The sequence below is a fragment of the Tachyglossus aculeatus genome, chromosome 24 (genome assembly GCF_015852505.1).
Source record: "Tachyglossus aculeatus isolate mTacAcu1 chromosome 24, mTacAcu1.pri, whole genome shotgun sequence".
Taxonomy (NCBI): domain Eukaryota; kingdom Metazoa; phylum Chordata; class Mammalia; order Monotremata; family Tachyglossidae; genus Tachyglossus; species Tachyglossus aculeatus.
The window spans coordinates 23,144,464-23,168,061 of NC_052089.1; the positions used below are offsets into that span (position 1 = coordinate 23,144,464).

Below are 23,598 nucleotides of genomic sequence, written 5' to 3' on the forward strand. Positions count from 1 at the left end.
ACCACCGGTATCGCTACAGTTTCCCTCTGCCCTCAGTCGGGCCACTGACGACTGGAACTGCTATTGAGAGGGGAGCTTGTTTTCAAGGGCAGAGTGATAAGAAAAAGGCGGCATCGGAAACGAAGCGGTCATCTGAAGTGCCCGTCGGTGGAGCGCCGTGCAATCTCGGGGAGCAACCCCTCAAAATGCCATCCTCCTCTTCTTCTCCGTCCGGGCTCCGGAAGGTAACGGGAGTCTGGGCGGGATCGAGACGGTCGTCTTTCCCCTCATGCACCGACGTCGGGCAGAATTCAAACGTCTTCACCTCAGCCTGGACATAGCCATCTGGAGCAATGGTGCGTGATGATTTTTTTTGGGGGGGCGGGGGGAGGTGAGGGGGTATAATTTCAGCATTGAGCCTAAAAATGAAAAAGTTATACGGTATCTTTTTTTTTTTATTTATTCCTGCCTCCAAGCAAAAATCGTGATGGCTCTGAAACAACGGTATTGGGCCGCAAATGAAGCTGCAACAGATCAGTCTCTTCTGCTGCGGGAATCAAGTGTCCGGGGCCCAGCAGCCAGCTGCCACGGCAGGGGGTCGGGGGGCGAAGGGGGTCGCTCCTCTGCTTCCGCAGGCCGGCCCCCTGCCCCCCGGGGATGCGGGGGTCCCCTCCTGACTTCGGGGCGCTGCGTCCAGTCCGCCTGCCAGCCGGCGAAGTCTCAGCTGCTTGAACCGCCGGCGGCTTCGCTTTCGGGAGACTCGGGGAGGGGCCTCTCGGGGGCCAGTCTGGGGCGTTTGGATGCCGGAGGCTGGCACGCGGGGTCTTCCAGTAGCTCTGCGACATCGAAAGACAACCGCGACAGTGAGGCTCAACTGATTTTTGCAACCTCCTTGGGAGTTTTCCCTAATCTACCGAAGGCGACCCAAGCGAACCGGCCGAGGTTATTCCTCTTCCTGACTTCCCTTTGCCCAGAGGGAACCGGACACGACCTCGGAACGCGATCGCTTCCGCACCGCGCCGCCCGGAGCGAGGAAGCCGTCACCCGACACACTGACCTGGCTGGACCGTGTCCGTGGACGGCGTGGGAGCCTCCCGGCCCGGAGCATCGCCGGCGGCTGGAGCGTCGGGCTTTAGAGGCATCAAGCTTATTCTCCTGGTTTAAAATATGTTCATCAGTCAGGTTCGTGCTCAACCCCCGAGGGGACTCGTTGGGATCGTGGTTGGGGACCGACTGCCAACTTTTTAGCTTCAAAATGACCCAGGGGAACTTCTTGGAGAGAGGCTGCAGAGGGAGATCCCTGTTCCTAGCCAATTCTAGGGAGGCGTGCTTCAAGCAGAAAGGAAACTGAGTCTGGAACCTAATACTCTCCACCTCAGCTCTCCCTTTTAGCCTCCTTCACGTACCCAGACCTCATTTCCCCTCCTCCCACTCCCTCTGTGTCAGCCTTGCACTTGGATTCACGCCTTTTATTCACCTCTCCTACAGTATCTATGTACAAATCCGTAACTTATTATTTACGGATATTAATTACGGATTAATTACGTAATTAATTACGGATTAATACGGATTATTTACGGATATTAATGTCTGCCTCCATGGGAAGCAGCGTGGCTCAGTGGAAAGAGCCCCGGGCTTGGGAGTCAGAAGTCACGGGTTCTAATCTCGGCTTCGCCGCTTGTCAGCTGCAAGACTTTGGGCAAGTCAGTTCATTTCTCCGGGCCTCGGTTCCCTCATCTGTAAAATGGGGATGAAGACTGTACACACCACGGGGGAGAACCTGATCACCTTGTATCCTCCCCGGCGCTTAGAACAGTGCTTTGCACATAGTAACCGCTTAACAAACGCCACCATTATTACATTGCAAGCTCACTGTGGACAAGGATCGTGTCTACCGACTTTGGTATACTGTCTTCTCCCGAGCACTTTCGTTCATTCATTCATTCAATCGTATTTATTGAGCGCTTACTGTGTGCAGGGCACTGTACTAAGCGCTTGGGAAGTCCAAGTTGGCAACATATAGAGACGGTCCCGACCCAACAGTGGGCTCACAGTCTAGAAGGGGGAGACCGACACCAAAACAAAACATATTAACAAAATAAAATAAATAGAATATGTGAGGAGGGAGGGCATTCCAGGCCAGAGGTAGGGCGTGCACACACATATGTATATTATTATTTGTGTATTTTATGTACATGTATATTAACATACGTAGTTTTTGTCTCCCCCTTTTAGACTGTGAGCCCACTGTTGGGTAGGGACTATCTCTATATGTTGCCAACTTGTACTTCCCAAGCGCTTAGTACAGTGCTCTGCACACAGCAGAGGCAGGCAAACCGTGTTAGACACGATCCCTGTCCCGCACGGGGCTCGCGGTCTTAATCAATCAATCGTATTTACTGAGCGCTTACTGTGTGCAGAGCACTGTACTAAGCGCTTGGGAAGTCCAAGTTGGCAACACATAGGGACGGTCCCTACCCAACAGTGAGTGGGCTCACAGTCTAGAAGGGGGAGAATCCCCATTTTACAGGTGAGGCCCGGAGAAGTAACTTGTCCAAGGTCACACGGCGGGCAAGTGGAGGAGCAGGATGAGAACCCAGGCCCGGGCTCTATCCACTAGGCTATGCTGCCTCTCCGTTAGGGATGAGGCACCTAACGGCCCTCGCTCTCCCCTTTAGGACCCCCTCAGGGGGCTGTCTTCCGCGGAGGCTTCCAAACCTGTTGGGAAGCTGCTGAGATGCTCGACCCCACCCGGCCCGCCCCCGGGTCAGCCCAGGCCTCGGCCAGCGCGCTCACCGCGGCGTGGACTTGCTCCAGGCTTGTAAGGTGTTCAGAGTGACCCTCCGGGGCTGCTTCCCTTTCCCGGGGTGACCGCCGCCGGGCTGCGGGTCTCTCGGCTCCTCCGAGGGCGGGGTGGCCGAGCTGCGGCCCCCAAGAGGGGTGGAGGCAGGCTCCCTGGGTCCCGGGAGGGCCGGAGGCTGTTTGGCCTGGAGGGGCGGCGACGGGGTGCCGGGGTCTCGGGCTCTAACTGGGGGGGTTCCCTCGGCGGTCCTGGGCACCGGCGAGACCCCGCGCTGCTGGGCCTGGCTCTTGGCCTTCTTCTCCCCGGGGTTGGGCGTCTTCACGCCGAGCGCCGGCTTCTCCTTCAAGGGCACGCCCAGCTCGCCCGCCTCAAACGTGACGAAGGAGCAGTAGCCGTCCGTGGACGAGACGGCCAGGAAGGCCCCGTCGCTGGACCTGGGCGGGCGGGACGGGCGGAGGGTCAGAGCGGGACCGGAGGGCGGGGGAGTGGGAAGGGGACGGGCCGGGAGAGAAACCGCCGGCCTCTCATGCTCATTTGGGAGGGAAGTCTCAGCTCAAACGCAATCTCGGCCCAGGGGGTTTCTCACCACCGAGCCGGACGCCCGCTGGGCGGGTGGGGGGCCGGGTGGTTCTCCGGCCTTTGACCGAGAGGAGCCCCCAGGGCTAGGAGAGGAGGGAGGGCGGTATCTGCAAGGTACGCCTCATCCGACCCGGTCAGCTGAGTGCCCTGGGCGTGGGAAAGGAAAATCCGTACCCTCCCTGTCTCCCGGGTTAGGATCACCCTGCTCCGCTGGAGTCCTCCACGGAAGTTGGGACAACCCCGGTCCAGCCGTCCCGCCCCACCCGACCTTCCGGCTCCCCGCGAGCCCACAGCTCCCCAAGATGCGACTGCGCGCGGCCCAGCCCGGACGGGACCGACTAGCTGACGGAGGGCATGCCGCCCAAATCTTGGCGTGGGGAGAGAAGGACGGAGAAAGGACGACAGACAACACTGGAACCTTCCTCCCCAAGCCCCAGAACTTGGGGATCGGAGAGGAGCGGGGGGGGAAAAGATCCCTCCTTCCTGGTTCCCTCCAACAGGGATGACTCACCACGAAATGTCGCTCAGCGTGTGGTAGTGGATATTAGAGACGTAGCCGAAAGGGAAGTTCTGCTGCGTGTCGTAGAAAAGCACCGAGTCTTCCGAAGCCACGGCAAACACCAGCCGGTAGGGCAGCTTGAACAGCTCTGGACTACAGTCTTCCGGTGTTTTGTCTATAGAGGACGATGCCCCAACATTTGGGGAGGAAACATCGGAGGAAAAAACCAACAGATTCACAAAACAAAGCGACTGGGTGCGTCGGGTCTTTTCTTGACCTACAGCTGCCGCGACAGTCCAGTCTTTGATCTCTGCTGGACTGCTGTAGGCCAGCTGGAAAAGCGGTTTGTGCTTTCTATTTCCTCGCTCCCCACAACCCGGGTAGACTGGAAGCTTCTCCAAGGCGAGGATCTTGTCTCTTGTCTCTCCTACAATTCCTCACAGGGCCTAGTAATCCTTTGCACAAGTCAGGCACTGAACAAAGGACGACGTTGGGACGGTCTCGATTCGTCAAGTGCTTTGATTTCCCCAGAGCGCTCTCCCATGAAATGTCTCATATGACCCTCGGCATCCCCTCCTTCCTCTCCCCCTCATCCCCCTCCCCAACCCCCCGTCTTACCTCCTTCCCTTCCCCACAGCACCTGTATATATGTATATATGTTTGTACATATTTATTACTCTATTTAACTTGTACATATCTATTCTATTTATTTTATTAATATGTTTGGTTTTGCTCTCTGTCTCCCCCTTCTAGACTGTGAGCCCACTGTTGGGTAGGGACTGTCTCTAGATGTTGCCAACTTGTACTTCCCAAGCGCTTAGTACAGTGCTCTGCACACAGTAAGTGCTCAATAAATACGATTGATTGATTGATTGATCCCCGTGATGCAGGGAGAGGAAAGTGGCACGATCCCAGTGGATGAAACTGATTTGCCCAGGGCACTGGTCAGTGGTGACGAAACAGGCACGAGGGGCCAACGTTTAAGGGACCCTTTACGCCCCGCCAAGATTTTTGACCTCACGGTTGCGGCCCCCTTTCAATATCCGAAGTGATCAATTAACGCAAGTTAATATTTCCGTGGCTCCAAAAGCTATCAGAGAAGCAGCACGGCCCAGTGAAAAGAGCCCGGGCTTGGGAGTCAGAGGTCATGGGATCTAATCCCGCCTCTGCCACCTGTCAGCTGTGTGGCTTTGGGCAAGTCACTTCACTTCTCTGTGCCTCAGTTACCTCATCTGGAAAATGGGGATGAAGACTGTGAGCCCCATGTGGGACAACCTGATTACCTTGTTTCTCCCCCAGCACTTAGAACGGTGGTTGGCATATAGTAAGCGCTTAAATACCATTATTATTATTATTCATTCGTATTTATTGAGCGCTTACTGTGTGCAAAGTACTGTACTAAGCGTTTAGTACAGTGCTCTGCACACAGTAAGCGCTCAATAAATATGATTGAATGAATGAGAGTACAATATGATAATAATAATAAGAAGAATGAAAAGCAGCGTGGCTCAGTAGAAAGAACCTGGGCTTTGGAGTCAGAGGTCATGAGTTCAAACCCCGGCTCCGCCAACTGTCGGCTGTGTGACTTTGGGCAAGTTATTTCATTTCTCTGGGCCTCAGTTACCTCATCTGGAAAACGGGGATTAAGACTGTGAGCCCCATGTGGGACAACCTGATTACCTGTATCTCTCCCAGCGCTTATAACGGTGCTTGGCACATAGTAAGCGCTTAAATACCAAAATTATTATTATTCATTCGTATTTATTGAGCGCTTACTGTGTGCACAGTACTGTACTAAGCGTTTAGTACAGTGCTCTGCACACAGTAAGCGCTCAATAAATACGACTGAATGAGAGTACAATATGATAATAATAAGAAGAAGAATGAGAAGCAGCGTGGCTCAGTGGAAAGAACGCGGGCTTTGGAGTCAGAGGTCATGAGTTCAAACCCTGGCTCCACCAACTGTCGGCTGTGTGACTTTGGGCAAGTTACTTCACTTCTCTGGGCCTCAGTTCCCTCATCTGGAAAATGGGGATGAAGACTGTGAGCCCCATGTGGGACAACCTGATTACTTTGTATCTCCCCCGGCGCTTAGAACGGTACTTGGCACATAGTAAGCACTTATTATTATCATTATCTGTAAACGCACAAGCACTTAAAAGGAACGAGAGCTCTGAGAATCAAGAAAAGCCCATGACAGGATTGGCACCTAAACTTGGAGGTAGACTTGAAGTTGGAAAGGGGTCATCCAGGGTATCCCACTGCCTCCGAGCAGCCCGGAAGGACCCTCGGGGAAAGGAGATCGGATTCTGTGCCCATTCAGCCCGGCCCCCGGTTCCCCCCATCACACAGACCCGGTACCTGAATTGACGGGCCTCAACTCGAAGTAGACTGGGCAGCAGCGGACAGCCAGAGTTGCTTTTCCAGGGCAAGGGAGATGAGCGATAGGCCTGAAAAGAATCCCGGGAGTCTTAGCGAGGGGCGCCAGGAACCCGGTCCAAGAAATGGGGAAGGTTTGGGGAAAACCCTTGCGAGCGTCTCTCGGAATGCCGTACCTTTTGAGGTTTTTCCTGGAGAAGACATACGTGGTGTTTGTGACGTTTTCTCCTGATTCCACACAACCAGCTGAGATGATAAGACAGGAAAGAAAAGTCAACACGTTAACCGTCAAGCCCCAAATGAGGGCACTCAGACGAGGCTTTACACGGTTCCTTCCTGTGAAAAATCATCTCGCGCTCACACACCCTGGTCACTTGGCTGACGCATTCATTCATTCAATCGTATTTAATGAGCGCTTACTGTGTGCAGAGCACTGTACTAAGTGCTTGGGGAGTACAAGTCGGTAACATTTAGGAGCCCACTGTCTTCTAGACTGTGAGCCCACTGTTGGGTACGGACTGTCTCTATATGTTGACAACTTGTACTTCCCAAGCGCTTAGTACAGTGCCCTGCACACAGTAAGCGCTCAATAAATGCAATTGATTGATTGATATAGAGACGGTCCCTACCCAACAACGGGCTCACAGTCTAGAAGGGACGCATGGTTATGTGCGTTTCCTTGGGCTACAGCCTCAAAATGCACACTCGTGTTTATTTACGCCCACCCTTAGCAGTGCTTGGGTGGAGACACACTCGATTATTTATTCTTCTTCTACTGTTAGGGGACATTTTCACGTGGGTCTCCCTGGACAGACTTTAAGCTCCTTGAGGGCAGGGAGTGTGTCCCGGGCATCTACTTTCCCAAGGTCGCTTTGTAAATACCACCACCGCCACAACCACCACTCACCGGCCCCTACTCTGTACTCTCGACGCCCTCCCTGGACAGACTTTAAGCTCCTTGAGGGCAGGGAGTGTGTCTCGGGCATCTACTTTCCCAAGATCGCTTTGTAAATACCACCACCGACACAACCACCACTCACCGGCCCCTACTCTGTACTCTCGACGCCCATATACATATGCCTGTGACAGAATGGGGGGGGCCCCAATGCAGACACCACCTCAACATTTAACTCTCTTCTAATTCGAACAAAGGGCCCGTCTTTTCCTGTTTCCCCTCTGACTCTTCCCAGCCTCACCTCTCTGATCGAGTCAAGCGAAGCTTCTCACCGTTCCTCCAACATATTACTCCATCATCATCATCATCAATCGTATTTATTGAGCGCTTACTGTGTGCAGAGCACTGTACTAAGCGCTTGGGAAGTACAAGTTGGCAACATATAGAGACAGTCTCTACCCAACAGTGGGCTCACAGTCTAAAAGATAATATTTGTTAAGCGTTTACTATGTGCTAAGCACATTTTACAGATGAAGCAACTGAGGCGCAGAGCAGTTAAGAGACTTGCCCAAAGTCACACAGCTAAGTGAGATTCAAACCCACAACTCCCAAGAGCGTGCTCTTTCTCCTAAGCCACGCTGGTCATCCAAACCACGTCACAGGGCATCCCCTTCTCCAAATTCCCCACCCCACCTCTTCCGATGAACCTCACTTGGCTCATCACGCCAGGTCTCCTGAAGCGGGTACATCCCCTTCTGAAATTCTTGGAGGCGCCTACGTCTCTCACCGTTTCTAACCTGAAGCATCTTTGACGCATTTTCGCTTTTGTCTACTGTAGTCTCCTTATACTATATACTATACTATATACTATATATATATATATATAGCCCTCACTATTGACAGATCGTTTGATCGACGTTGGCTTCCAAGCGGCCTGTAACGGGGAGCCTCTGCGGACAGTTGGCAGAGCTGCTGCTTCCTCCTGACGACATCAGAGAAGCAGCGTGGCTCAGTGGAAAGAGCCCGGGCTTGGGAGTCAGAGGTCACGGGTTCAAATCCCGGCTCCGCCAATTGTCAGCGGTGTGACTTTGGGCAAGTCACTTCACTTCTCTGGACCTCAGTTCCCTCATCTGGAAAATGGGGATGACGACTGGGAGCCCCATGTTGGACAACCTGATCACCTTGTATCCTTCCCAGCACTTAACAGATGCCATTATTATTATTGTTAGCAGGTCGCGTTCCGAAGCAAGGAAACCAAAGACTGAATGACAATCTTTCCAGGAACAAACGTCAGAAGATGGTAACGTCGGAATGACGCCAGCCGGAAGCTCTCAATTATAATATCACCGTGAACACCTCGGGTCCCAGGGGGCAGGGGAGGGGTATCACAGGGCTAGGGCGGCCCCCTAACTAGACAGCACAGGAGGCGAAGCCCATAACGATCAATCAATGGTATTTATCAAATGCTTACTGTGTGAACAACACTGTACTAAGCGCTTGGGACTGTGAGCCCGCCTTCTAGACTGTGAGCCCGCTTTTGGGTAGGGACCGTCTCTATATGTTGCCAACTTGTACTTCCCAAGCGCTTAGTACAGGGCTCTGCACACAGTAAGCGCTCAATAAATACGACAATGAATGAATGAATGAATTGGGAAAGTAGCATACGATGTAGAGGCTACAGCTGTTCAGTTACCGGCTTCCATGCTAATGTCTGAATTTTACAAATTTGGCTTTGACTTCTAAAGATTTTCTACATGCTCGCCTATCCCAACTAGGAGACTGTGAGCCTTGCGTGGGACAGGGACCATGTCTGAATTCTTCATTTGGTATCTACCACAGGTTTCGCACGGTATAAGCGCTTAAATAAATATTTTTCCCTTCTCCTCCTATCTCAAATCACTCAGTGTGTGCCTGCTGCTAGATTGTAACTTCAAAGGCAGTGAGATCTATGGACTGTTGCATTCTCCCGAGGGCTCAGTACAGAACTCTGTCCTCAGGAGGTATTCAATAAATACTCCAGGATGATTGATTCACCAGCTTTTCCTAAGCGCCTTAAAAGTGTAGACTGCACTCTTAGGCATTTGGGAGATGAATAGGAAAGCCCTGTCCCTGCCCTTGAGGAGCTTGTAGTCATTTGGACCCACTGGAGAGCGCGGAAAATACCCCTACTCAAATCCATAGAGAGTTTGAAGCGTGTTCTCTGGAGTCTGGTTTGCCTTCCCTGTTCGAATGGAAGTTCCTTGGGGGCAAGGGAACGTTTCCCTTCTCATTCATTCAAGAGGAGGTGCTGAACGCGCCCTTGGGTTAGTGGTTTAGCAGCTCAAGGTGAACGAGACGACTCCTCTTCAGCTCCCGAGCTCCCAAGGTTGCCCGGTCTCCAGCTGAACATGGAGAACTGGTCATCGCCGGCCGTTTGCCCCAGCAGGGAAATGTGCCAAGCACAGGAGATGCTCGGAATCAGTCTCGCCACCCCGAGAAGCAGAGTGGGGAGAGCAGGCGGGAGGGTGAGAAGTCTCCTGCTTTCAGCTGCTTACCTGGTGTAAGAAGCAAAGAACCGTCGGGAGTGAAACTGAGTCTGCGAAAGAAAGACTTCATACTGTCGTCGTGGAACATCCGGTAACTTCTGGCCTGAAGAGAGAAAAACAAGTTGAAACTTTGCCACCTGCCTCGACGTTGATACATCTGTCCCAAGAGGACAGCAGTGGGAGGACCAGACTGGTGAGCTACAGTTTTCTCTTTATAGTGGTTTTTTTTTTTTTACTCCAAATAAAGACAACCAATAAACCAGTCAAACGGGTTAGGTGGGATAATCGAAGATGGCTCGGATGCCCAGATAAAGTTGGGCAAGCACTTGTTTGCAATGACCAAACTCAGGCATATTCAGAGTCAGAATCAGCCCATTCAGCCTGGATCACTAACTCAGTATTATAATAATAATAGCAATAATGATAATCAAAGATGGTTTGGATGCCCAGATGAAGTTGGGCAAGCACTTGTTTGCAATGACCAAACTCAGGCATATTCAGTGTCAGAATCAGCCCATTCAGCCCGGATCACTAACTCAGTATTATAATAATAATAGCAATAATGATAATCAAAGATGGTTTGGATGCCCAGATGAGGTTGGGCAAGCACTTGTTTGCAATTACCAAACTCAGGCATATTCAGAGTCAGAATCAGCCCATTCAGCCCGGATCACTAACTCAGTATTATAATAATAATAGCAATAATGATAATCAAAGATGGTTTGGATGCCCAGATGAAGTTGGGCAAGCACTTGTTTGCAATGACCAAACTCAGGCATATTCAGAGTCAGAATAGGCCCATTCAGCCCGGATCACTAACTCAGTATTATAATAATAATAGCAATAATGATCATCAAAGATGGTTTGGATGCCCAGATGAAGTTGGGCAAGCACTTGTTTGCAATTACCAAACTCGGGCATATTCAGAGTCAGAATCAGCTCATTCATCCCGGATAATTAACTCAGTATTATAATAACAGCAATAATAATAATACTAATCATTATTATTATTGCTGAATGTTTACTCTTTGCAAGCACTGTGCTAAGCACTGGGGTAGATAAAATACAATCAGATCAGACCCGATCCCAAGTCTGAGGGGGAGGGAGAACAAGTACTGAATCCTCATTTTCCAGATGACGAAACTGAGGCACAGCAAAGTTAAGGGCCTCACCCAAGGTCACAAAGGAGACAGATAGCCGAACCGGGATTAGAACCCAGGGCCCCTAGCTCCCAGCCCTGTGTTCTTTCCATTAGGCCCCTGTGGAAGACAGAGGAAATTCCTCTGTCAGCTCCTGCCTTTTCCCAACCAGTCACATCCACCCCAGGGATGAACCGATACTTGAGAGCAAGGGCACAAACGGTCCCCTCTTCCTCATCAATCTCTGGCCAACATGCCCCAGATTATTATTATTAATAATCGTATTTATTGAACTCTTACTATGGGCAAGGCGCACAACCCCCATGACGAGTTCACAGTCTGGGGGGGGATTAATTAAGCAAAAGGCTTGTTATTATTGATGACGATTATGATGATAATAATAATAATTGTGGTATTTGTTATGCACTTACTACGTGCCTAGGACTGTTCTAAGTGCTGGGGTAGAACTTAGTAATCAGGTTGGACACAGTCCAGGTCCAAAATGGGGCTCACAGTCTCAGTCTTCATCTTCCAGATGAGGTAACCGGGACAGAGAAGTTAAGTTCTTTAGACCGTAAGCTCATGGTGAGCAGGGAAAGTGTCTGTTTATTGTTATACTGTACTCTCTCAAGTGCTTAGAACAGTGCTCTAAGCACAGTAAGTGATCAATACATACGGCTGAATAAATGCTACTGAATTTATTCAGTCCTGGAAACAGTGCTCAAGTGCTGAGTACAGTGCTTTAAGCACAGTAAGTGCTCAATAAATACGGCTGAATAAATGCTACTGAATTTATTCAGTCTTGGAAACAGTGCTCAAGTGCTTAGTACAGTGCTCTAAGCACAGTAAGTGCTCAATACATACGGCTGAATAAATGCTACTGAATTTATTCAGTCCTGGAAACAGGACTGGGATAAGTGAGCCGGGATTAGGACCCAGGTCATCTGACTTCCAAGTCCGTGGCCTTTCCGCTAGGAAACACTGCTTCCGCTTAATTAAACTCCCAGCTGTCCGGTTCCTGAGAACGTGCCTGTGTGTAGCAGGTGGGGGCTTGGTGGGGGGGTGTTAACATTACTGACTCTATTTTCTCCCTGAAGGGAAGGGAATGGCAGGGGAAATGTACTTTCCAAGCGCTTAGTACAGCGCTCTGCCCACAGTAAGCGCTCAATAAATACGGCTGAATGAATGAACTGGAAGTCACCCTGACTCAGTGCAATGCTCTGTCCCGTAAATGGCAACGTCCTGGGTTTCGACTCGTTCAAATAAACGGAGAAGCCCCAAGTACGACGAGCTGCGACGTCTGAGAGGCGACTCTTGAGCAGCTTAGCCACCCGGGTTGGGGAGCTCCTTACCTCTCCTTCGGCCCCTGCTCCGGACGGCATCTTTGTGACGTTGAAGGCCACTCGCTTCTTCTGCGTGCTGTACACTCGCATCACCCTGGGCAACAAAGAGGTACGTTACCTCTCGGCTCTCCCCTCACAGAGCTCCCTCTCCTAACCCACAGAGACCTTCCGTAACCAAAACTGTCCACTGGAGTCCCCCAAATTTGCTCACGCAAAGTCAAGTTGAGGCCCCGTCTAACGTCCCCACTGGCTTTTCGGGGGTTTCTGCTGTCCAAGGGTCAGACCGGGGTCCCGGGTTCATCACCCCGAAGTGTCTCGGCGGTCACGAGGGGCGGGAACCCATATTCTGCCGGGGAGACCCGTACCTCTGATTTAATAATAATAATAATGATAGCATTTATTAAGCGCTTACTATGTGCAAAGCACCGTTCTAAGCGCTGGGGAGATTACAAGGCAATCAGGTTGTCCCACGGGGGGCTCACAGTCTTCATCCCCATTTTACAGATGAGGTCACTGAGGCACAGAGAAGTGAAGTGGCTTGCCCAAAGCTTATAATTGGCGGAGCTGGGATTTGAACCCATGACCTCTGACTCCAAAGCCCATGCTCTTTTCCACTGAGCCACGCTGCTTCCCATATATTTTTCAACACTGGGAAGCTCTGACTGTGGGTGGAAACTCGATGACCTGGGCGATGATAAAACAATGTGTATTTTTTTTTAAATGGTATTTAAAGAGAAGCAGCGTGGCTCGGTGGAAAGAGCACGGGCTTTGGAGTCAGAGATCACGGGTTCAAATCCCAGCTCCGCCAACTGTCAGCTGTGTGACTTTGGGCAAGTCACTTCACTTCTCTGTGCCTGTTATTTCATCTGTAAAATGGGGATTAAGACTGGGAGCCCCCCGTGGGACAACCTGATCACCTTGTAACCTCCCCAGGGCTTAGAACAGTGCTTAGCACTGTTCTAATAAATATATAAATAAAATAAAATAAATAAATAATAAATATCATCATTATTATTATTTGTTAAGTGCTTGCTATGTGCAGGCATCGCATTCACTGCTGGGGTAGATACAAGCTAATCAGGTTGGACACAGTCCCAGTCTTAATGCCCATTTTACAGACGGGGTAATGGAGGCACAGAATAGTTAAGTAACTACTACAAGGTCACAGAGCAGACAAGTGGCGGAGCCAGGATTAGAACCCGGGCCCTCTGATTCCTGTCGAGGTTCCCGGACGGACCCCTTTACCACTGGACATGATGCACTCCAAGCTAGGTTTTTAAGTTGTTCTTTGCTACTTCTATTACTTTGTCTTTAAGGAACCTTCCTTGACTAAACCCTCATTTTCCCTGTCCAATTTCAACCAAGCAATAATTTGCATTGAGCACTTATTGTGTGCAGAGCACTATACTGTAAAATGGGGATTAAGACTGAGCCCAATGTGGGACAGGAACTGTGCTGAACCCGATTACCACGTTTTCTACCCCGGTGCTTAGTACAGTAGCTGGCTCATAGTAAGCACTTAAATACCATGATTATTATTATTATTACTAAGTGCTTGGGAGAGTATAATATACACTCCCTTTTGCGTCGACTATGCCCTTGGCTTTGTATTCCATAAACACTCTGATACCCTAGTTCCACAGCACATTTGCAAATATTTTTATACTCTACTACTGCCCTACTCTCTAACCTATTTTCCTGTCTGAATCCCCCTGTGGACTATAATCTCCTTGTGGGCAGGGAACACAATTGCCAACTCTATTGTGTGGTACTTTCCCAAGCACTTAGTACAGTACTCTGTGCACATTAACCGCTCAATAAATACCACTGACTATCTGTCACCAAATCCCGCCCTGCCGTTCTTGGACCGTGGGCCCTCAAAGGTCAGGGATCGGGTCTAATTCTTGCCACTGAATGCTCTTTTCCAGCTCTTAGTACCATGTTTGGCCCACATTAAGTACTTAATGAATACTCCTTCCTACTGTATACCTGTATATATGTTTGTACATATTTATTACCCTATATATTTATTTATTTTACTTGTACATATTTATTCTATTTATTTTATTAGTATGTTGTGTTTTGTTGTCTGTCTTCCCCTTCTAGACTGTGAGCCCGCTGTTGGGTAGGGACCGTCTCTAGACGTTGCCAACTTGGACTTCCCAAGCACTTAGTCCAGTGCTCTGCACACAGTAAACGCTCAATAAATACGATTGAATGAATGAATGAATACTATTATGAATACAACTACTACTACCTCTCACTACTTGGCAGTGGGAGAAACTCTTCCCACATACTCAATAAAATGCAGAGCACTTGGGCTGTACTGAACCAGCAGAACGCTGGCTCCCACTGAGCCACCTGGGACTTATCAGTACGGTGCCTGGCACAGAGTAAGCGCTTAACAAATACCATTTAAAATAAAAAAAAGAAGAGGAAGAAAAAGAAAAATTGTTCTATGTGAGGAGATTCCTCATCCCCAATGTCAGGGGGACTTCCCCAGATGCCTGTTAGACTAGACACCGAACAACTGTTTGGAAAATGGCCACAGCAGAAGCCCCGCAGACATCGCCCGCGCCCGGCACGGGCGACAAAAGAATGAAATGCCCTCCCTGCCCACTTCAAACGTGTACGGGCAAACGAGCGTACCTGTCGCAGCTCAGAGTGGCTATGTACTGGCCCAAGGGATCCCAGCTTACTCCTTGCACGTAACTCTTGTGCTCGTTAAATATGGAGACTTTTTGTCCTGGAAGAGAAACGACAGGCTTTGGTCAGAGCCCCACGCGATCTTGGCTGGGCATGTATCGGCCCTCTGGCCGGGGTTCCCGCTGAGGCTGAGCCCCTTCAAAACTGAGGTAAGTTGACCTCCCGATCCTGGAGGAGAGTGGGAGACCAGGACCGGATCCTCGGACGGCACGGCTCCGTCTGGCTCGGGCAGGGAGCGGAGGGACCAGGATGGGCAGACGGGAGCCACGGGTGGCATCTGGGGCAACCAAGGAAAGCACCCGCCAGCCCCACTCTCTCCTGGCAGATCAATTTTATTTGTACATATTTATTCTATTTATTTTATTTTGTTAATAAGCTCTGTTTTGTCGTCTGTCTCCCCCTTCTAGACTGTGAGCCCGCTGTTGGGTAGGGACCGTCTCTATATGTTGCCAACTTGGACTTCCCAAGCGCTTAGTACAGTGCTCTGCACACGGTAAGCGCTCAATAAATACGACTGAATGGATGAATGAATGAACTGCACCTTCTGGACCCAAGAAATCGGTCTCCTTGAGGGGACTTGACTGGGCAGAGTGGTTGGAGGGTCTGCTCGTAGCCTCCTGTGTGATGATGGAATTTAGTCCTCTGGTTGTCTGGAGTGGCTCCAGAATTTCCTTTTAGGTCACTCTAGACCCCGAAGGTAAAACGCTCGGAAAAACCACCCGTTTTGCGCAAACTCCTGGAGGCAGGCAACGTTTAGCGCCTTCCCCTTGTGTGTCCCCCCGCGGTTTTTATTTTTCTTCTAGACTGTGAGCCCACTGTTGGGTAGGGACCGTCTCTATATGTTGCCAACTTGGACTTCCCAAGAGCTTAGTACAGTGCTCTGCACACAGTAAGCGCTCAATAAATACGATTGATTGAGTGTACCTCGCCCCTGTTGTGTATGCTCCAAAGCACTTAGCACAATGCCTCACCCCGCCGACCGATCCATTACCTTTACTGACATCCCAGATGATGGCTGTGTTATCTACCGAAGCAGACGCCATTAAATTCCCATCCGTGGCCCAGCAAATGTCGTACACATCTTCTAAGTGCCCTCTAGAATCCAAAGAGGAGGAAGAAACAGAGTAAATAGTCATCGCCTCGGGAAAGGTGAGTAAAGCAAAAGAAATTTGCCAGTTTTTGCAGGTGAACCCCGGATAACGAAACGCTAGCTTCTCCAGCTTTGCTCCTTCTAAGACAGAACTGTCCGAGGAAAGTGAGTTTGCAAAATTGCTAATCTCCCCCTTGGAGCTACATTAAGAACCACATCTAAGTCGAAGGACGACAAATTCAAAAGAGCAGAAAAATGCAGTCCTATAACTGACCCCAAGGGTCCTTTTCAATGATTTCAAGTGCTTGGCGTTGTTGGGCGATGAGGGCAAGGAGGGGAGGGCTGCTCAGCGGCCCTGTTGGGGCAGGGATATATGTATATATGTTTGTACGTATTTATTACTCTATTTATTTATTTTATTTGTACATATTCTATTCATTTTATTTTGTTAATATGTTTAGTTATGTTCTCTGTCTCCCCCTTCTAGACTGTGAGCCCACTGCTGGGTAGGGACCATCTCTATATGTTGCCAACTTGGACTTCCCAAGCGCTTAGTACAGTGCTCTTCGCACAGCAAGGGCTCAATAAATACAATTGAATGAATGAATATGTACCTGTATATATGTATATATGTTTGTACGTATTTATTACTCTGTTTACTTATTTTATTTGTACATATTTATTCGATTTATTTTATTTTGTTAATATGTTTTGTTTTGTTGCCTGTCTCCCCCTTCTAGACTGTGAGCCCACTGTTGGGTCGGGACCGTCTCTATATGTTGCCAACTTGGACTTCCCAAGCGCTTAGTACAGTGCTCGGCACACAGTAAGCGCTCGGTAAATATGACTAAATGAATGAATGAATTAATTCTATTTATTTTATTTTGTTACTATCAATCGTATTTATGAGCGCTTACCGTGTGCAGAGCACTGTACTAAGCGCTTGAGAAGTACAAGTCGGCGACATACAGAGACGGTCCCTACCCAACAGTGGGCTCACAGTCTAGAAATGTTTTGTTTTGTTGTCTGTCTCCCCCTTCTAGACTGCGAGCCCGCTGTTGGGTAGGGACCGTCTCTATGTGTCGCCGACTTGTACTTCCCAAGCGCTTAGTGCAGTGCTCTGCACACAGTAAGCGCTCAATAAATACAATTGAATGAATGAATGAATGAATGAATGAATGGTGGCCCTCCAGGGAACCCATCCTTACGGATTGGGAAACCCTTTTCGGAACTCTCACCTGGAAATTTAGCTAAGCCCTTCTTGAATCTGCCTCGATTTTCTATTGCACCTCTTCCCGGGGCAGCTAATTCCATATAATAATGATAATAATAATAATAATGATGGCATTTGTTAAGCGCTTACTATGTGCAGAGCACTGTTCTAAGCGCTTGGGGGGGAAACAAGCTGATTAAGTCATCCCACGTGGGGCTCACAGTCTTAATCCCCATTTTCCAGATGAGGTAACTGAGGCTCAGAGAAGTGAAGTGACTTGCCTAAGGTCACACAGCAGACATGTGGCGGAGCCGGCATTCGAACCCATGACCTCTGACTCCAGAGCCCAGGCTCTTTTCCACTGAGCCACGCTGCTTCTCATGCCGGACTGCCCCCGAGTTGGGGGGAAGGCGGGCTCCTTTTCCCGCTTTTCAGCCCGCCGGCTCCAGGCGGGCTTCAACAGGTCCGAATATACACGGCTCCGTTCGCAGCAGGGAGGCCTCATCACCAAGGACACAACCTGGACGTTACCTTAAAGTTTTAACGACGGTCCAGTTCTCCTTGTTCAGCTGAGCCTCATCTTCCTCCTGCAGAGCTACCGGCTCGGGTTCCTTGTTGTCATTCACCTTCCACAGCAGGATGGCGGCATCTACGGAATAACTGGCTTTAATCTGAGGGGCGGGAGGGACAGCCCGAAGGGCAGGGAGCAATCATCGGGATCATTCCACTGAGGACTTGCCGGAGGCCTGCGATAAGGCCTGGGATGCAAGACTATCAATCAATCAATCAATCGTATTTATTGAGCGCTTACTGTGTGCAGAGCACTGTACTAAGCGCTTGGGAAGTACAAGTTGGCAACATATAGAGACAGTCCCTACCCAACAGTGGGCTCACCGTCTAAAACACCCTTGGTTCATAGAGTCAGATTTTTTTTTAACGTCGCTCTGGAAGTTGATTTCTTCCCGAGGCTGTTTTGGACGTCCTCCCCCTGGCCCGGAATGCCCTCCCTCCGCACATCCGCCAATCTAGCTCTCTTCCTCCCTTCAAAGCCCTACTGAGAGCTCACCTCCTCCGGGAGGCCTTCCCACACTGAGCCCCCTTTTTCCTCTCCTCTCCGCCCTACCTCCTTCCCCTCCCCACAGCACCTGTAGATATGTTTGTACAGATTTTTTACTCTATTTATTTAACTTGCACATATTTACTATTCTATTTATTTCATCTTGTTCATATGTTTTGTTGTCTGTCTCCCCCTTCTAGACCGTGAGCCCGCTGTTGGGTAGGGACCGTCTCTAGATGTTGCCAACTTGGACTTCCCAAGCGCTTAGTACAGTGCTCTGCACACAGTGAGCGCTCAATAAATACGACTGAATGAATGAATGACTGTTACAAGGTTCCCGGGGGAGACTCACACAGGGATGGAGATCTCTGGAGGGTGGCAGCTGGGAAACTGCAATTCCTACGAGCGAACTCCGTGAAAGGCTAGTTTTTCTTAATTCCCCACAATGATGATGATGACAATAACAACGTTAATAATAGCACGTGTTAAGCGCTTATTATGTGTCAGGCACTGTTCTAAGCGCTGGGAGAGATACAAGCGAATCAGGTTGGACACAGTCCCTGCCCACGTGGGGGCTCGCAGTCTTAATCCCCATTTTACAGATGAGGTAACTGAGGCGCAGAGATATTAAGTGACTTGGTCAAGGTCACACCTCGGCCAAGCGGCGGGGCTGGGGTTGGAAACCAGGCCCTTTTGGACTCCCAGGCCGGTGGTCTATCCACTAGGCCACACTGCTTCCCTGGGAGGAAACCGCAGGGTGAATCAAGCCTCTACTGTCCGCCGGTCCGTTGAGGGGAATTTGTGGAGGGTCCCGCGAGGAACGGCGGTGACCGAGTCCCCTTTTAGACTGTGAGCCCACCGTTGGGTAGGGACCGTCTCTATATGTTGCCAACTTGGACTTCCCAAGCGCTTAGTCCAGTGCTCTGCACACAGAAAGCGCTCAATAAATACGATTGATTGATTGATTGATTGACCGCCACGGGTCCCGCGGGGAAGGAGCGCCTCCCGGCCCAGCCCCAGCTTCCGCGGAAGCCCGCGGCGGCGCTCACCGTCTCCGCCCGACGCCAGGATCTCGCCGTTGGGGGAGAAGCGGACGACGTTGACCGCCTTGGTGTGGCGCGTGAGGTTGGACAGGAACTCCACGATGGCCTTCCCGTCCGGTCCTTTGTCCACTTTCCAGACCTGGGGGCAAGCAGCGTCGTCAACCCCGCCCGGAGGTGGGTGGGTGGGTCTCGCGTTTAGGAACACAGAACCCAGTGGCTGGGAAAAGCCAGAGGAATAACGTTTCCCCCGAGGGGCTGGGGGGGGGAAAAAGGTCGCTCCCGGGAAGCCCCCTTTTCCTGCTCGGCTTGAGCTCCAAGGCCCCTCCGCACGGCAATTTTACCCCGAATCGGGTGACGCGGGACGTGAACTCTCGACGGCGAGCCTCAGGATAGTCCACCAACTACATCCCTCCCCTCGACTCCTAAGATGCCGCCTCCTCTTGGAAGCCTTCCCCAATTAGCCTCAACGCAACGTAAGCGTTGGCTCGGTAGGAAAGACCACGGGCTTTGGCGTCAGAGGTCATGGGTTCAAATCCCAGCTCCGCCAATTGTCAGCTGTGTGACTTTGTTTCTCTAGGCCTCAGCTTCCCTCATCTGTAAAATGGGGATTAGGACTGTGCAACCTCACCTTGTAACCTCCCCAGCGCTTAGAACAGTGCTTTGCACACAGTAAGAGCTTAATAAATGCCATCATTATTATTATTATTATTGTTCTCTGTGCCTCAGTTCCCTCATCTGGAAAATGGGGATTAAGACTGTGAGCCCCACGTGGGACAACCTGTATACCCTGCCAGCGCTTAGAACAGTGCTTTGCATGTAGTAAGCGCTTAATAAATGCCATCATCATTATTATTATTATTCTCTGTGCCTCAGTTCCCTCATCTGGAAAATGGGGATTAAGACTGTGAGCCCCACGTGGGACAACCTGTATACCCTGCCAGCGCTTAGAACAGTGCTTTGCATGTAGTAAGCGCTTAATAAATGCCATTATTATTATTATAATTACTACCAATATAATTACTAATACTAATATATTACTACCAATATAATTACTACCAATAGTATACTCTGTATACCCTGCCAGCGCTTAGAACAGTGCTTTGCATGTAGTAAGCGCTTAATAAATGCCATTATTATTATTATAATTACTACCAATATAATTACTAATACTAATATATTACTACCAATATAATTACTACCAATAGTATACCCTGTATACCCTGCCAGCGCTTAGAACAGTGCTTTGCATGTAGTAAGCGCTTAATAAATGCCATTATTATAATTATAATTACTACCAATAGTAACGGTGGTAGTTGTTTCGCGCTGCCCACATGCCGAGCACTGGAATAGATATGACCTAAGCAGACGAGACTCATTCCGCATGCCACGTGGGGCTCACAGTCGAAATAATAATAATAATGATGGCATTTGTTAAGCGCTTACTATGTGCAAAGCACTGTTCTAAGCGCTGGGGGGGATGCAAGGCGATCAGGTTGTCCCATGTGGGACTCACAGTCTTAATCCCCATTTTACAGATGAGGGAACTGAGGCGCAGAGAAGTTAAGTGATTTGCCCAAGGTCACACAGCAGACAGGTGGAGGAGCTGGGATTCGAACCCATGATCTCTGACTCCAAAGCCCGGGCTCTTTCCACTGAGCCACGCTGGGAGGAAGGATGGCTATTTAATCCCCACTTTACGGAGGATGAAACCGGAGCACAGAGAAGTGAGCGACTCGCCCAACGTCACGCGAGGGGCGGAGACGGGATTAGAAGCCGTGTCATCATCATCATCATCGTCAATCGTATTTATTGAGCGCTTACTATGTGCAGAGCACTGTACTAAGCGCTTGGGAAGTACTTGGAGAAGCGCTTGGAGGTTGGGAGTCTCGACTCCCAGGCCGTGCTGCTTTTGGCAGTAAATCTCTCCTGTTTACGTCTCAGTGAGTTGTACATGTGTGTCTCTGTCCAGATGCCTTTGTACTGCCCCTTATTTTTTATGGCATATTAATAATAATAATAATAATAACAATAATAATGGCATTTGTTGAGCGCTTACTATGTGCAAAGTACTATTCTAAGCGCTGGGGAGGATACAAGGTGATCAGGTTGTCCCACGAGGGGCTCACAGTTTTCATCCCCATTTTACAGATGAGGGAACTGAGGCCCAGAGCGGTGAAGTGACTTGCCCAAAGTCACACAGCTGACGACTGGCGGAGCCGGGAGTTGAACCCATGACCTCCGACTCCAAAGCCCGGGCTTTTTCCACTGAGCCACGCTGCTTCTCTAATAATAATAACAGCATTTGTTAATAATAATGATAATGATGGCATTTGTTAAGCGCTTACTATGCGCTGAGCACTGTTTTAAGCGCTTACTATGTGCAAAGCACCGTTCTAAGCACTGGGGAGGTTGCAAGGTGATCAGGTTGTCCCACGGGGGGCTCACAGTCTTCATCCCCATTTTCCAGATGAGGGAACTGAGTCCCAGAGCGGTGAAGTGACTTGCCTAAAGTCACACAGCTGACAATTGGCAGAGTCGGGAGTTGAACCCATGACCTCCGATTCCAAAGCCCGGGCTTTTTCCACTGAGCCACGCTGCTTCTCTAATAATAATAATAATGGCATTTGTTAAGCGCTTACTATGTGCAAAGCACTGTTCTAAGCACTAGGGAGGTTACAAAGTGATCAGGTTGTCCCACGGGGGGCTCACAGTCTTCATCCCCATTTTACAGATGAGGGAACTGAGGCCCAGAGAATAATAATAATAATAATAATGATGGTATTTGTTAAGTGCTTATTATGTGCAAAACACTGTTCTAAGCGCTGGAGAGGTTACAAGGTAATCACAGCTTTAATCCCCATTTTACAGATGAGGGAACTGAGGCCCAGAGAAGCCAAGTGACTTGCCCAAAGTCACCCAGCTGACAGTTGGCGGAGCCGGGATTTGAACCCATGACCTCCACCTCCAAAGCCCGGGCTCTTTCCACTGAGCCACTCTGTGACTTGCCCACACAGCTGACAGTTGGCGGAGCCGGCATTTGAGCCCATGACCTCCGACTCCAAAGCCCGGGCTCTTTCCACTGAGCCACGCTGCTCCATCATTAGGCGTTTATTTTGTGTCAGACACTGTTCTGAGCGCTGGGGTACTTAGGAGAGACAGAGTCCCTTGTGGGGGGGGGGTCCTGTTTAATTGTTGGCTTTTCCGGGTGTGTTTTCACCCGTGGTCTGTCCCGTGTCCCCCACCTGACCGTCCGCTCTCCTTCCAGTCCCCGGCCCCGGCGGGCGAGCCGGGCCCGCTGCCCGCAGTAGGAGTTCAGTCGACACCCCGGTGAGCCCAAACCATCCCGTTACCGAACCTCCTCTCTTCGCCGGCCAAACTGCCATCCCTCTCCAACCACGACGGCAAACCACGGCAGTGGCCGGCGGGACCGGGGGCCCGCCGGACGGGAGGAGCCACTCGCCGCCCGCCGCCCGCCCGCTCCCCTCCTCCCGAACTCACGCGGACGGCCGTGTCCACCCCGGCCGAGGCCAGCCTGTTGATCTTGCAGTCGGGGCCGTGCTGGAAGTCCAGGCTGTAGACGGGCTCTTTGTTGTGCCAGGAGATCTCGCAGGTGATGACCTTCATCCTGGCCCGCCCGGCGGGGAGGGCGCGGGCCCGGCCACGTCCACGCGGACACCTCGCGGGGCTGCGGCGGACGGGACAGAGGTCATTCCCACGCTTCGCAATAATGACGATAACAATCCTGGTCATTGGTCATTGGTGGAGTGGATACAAGGAAATGGGGCTGGACACGGTCCTTGTCCCGCTTAGGGCTCACAGTCTTATCAATCCACCAATCGATCGTATTTATTGAGCGCTTACGGTGTGCAGAGCACTGTACTGAGCGCTTGGGAAGCACGAGTTGGCAACACATAGAGACGGTCATCATCATCATCAATCATATTTATTGAGCACTTACTGTGTGCAGAGCCCTGTACTAAGCGCTTGGGAAGTCCAAGTTGGCAACATACAGAGACAGTCCCTACCCAACAGTGGGCTCGCAGTCTAGAAGGGGGAGACGGAGAACAAAACCACACTAACAAAATAAAATAAATAGAATAGATATGTACAAGTAAAATAGAGTAATAAATATGTACAAGCATATAGACATATATACAGGTGCTGTGGGGAAGGAGGTAAGATGGGGGGGATGGAGAGGGGGACGAGGGGACTCAGCAGACACGTGGCAGAGCCGGGATTAGACTCCCGGGCCTGTGGTCAATAACAATAATAATAATAATAATGGCATTTATTAAGCGCTTACTATGAGCAAGGCACTGTTCTAAGCGCTGGGGAGGTTACAAGGTGA

The 23,598-nt window shown here is 50.3% G+C and overlaps 1 protein-coding gene across 1 annotated transcript in view; it reads right to left on the bottom strand.

Moving 5' to 3' along the window:
- Window positions 1-449: 449 nt before the first annotated feature.
- CHAF1B (chromatin assembly factor 1 subunit B) overlaps window positions 450-23,598 on the bottom strand; it is a 33,781-nt gene continuing 10,632 nt past the window's right edge. The window contains exons 2-14 of the mRNA XM_038766235.1: window positions 22,749-22,935; window positions 19,257-19,389; window positions 17,682-17,799; window positions 15,839-15,942; window positions 14,791-14,887; window positions 12,151-12,235; window positions 9,669-9,762; window positions 6,416-6,485; window positions 6,222-6,310; window positions 3,873-4,035; window positions 2,776-3,216; window positions 1,037-1,134; window positions 450-815 (exon numbers count right to left, since the gene is read on the bottom strand). Of these exons, the coding sequence (XP_038622163.1) occupies window positions 700-815; window positions 1,037-1,134; window positions 2,776-3,216; window positions 3,873-4,035; window positions 6,222-6,310; window positions 6,416-6,485; window positions 9,669-9,762; window positions 12,151-12,235; window positions 14,791-14,887; window positions 15,839-15,942; window positions 17,682-17,799; window positions 19,257-19,389; window positions 22,749-22,874 (1,734 nt within the window). The 5' untranslated portion in view covers window positions 22,875-22,935 and the 3' untranslated portion in view covers window positions 450-699. The remainder of the gene's footprint in view (window positions 816-1,036; window positions 1,135-2,775; window positions 3,217-3,872; window positions 4,036-6,221; window positions 6,311-6,415; window positions 6,486-9,668; window positions 9,763-12,150; window positions 12,236-14,790; window positions 14,888-15,838; window positions 15,943-17,681; window positions 17,800-19,256; window positions 19,390-22,748; window positions 22,936-23,598) is intronic.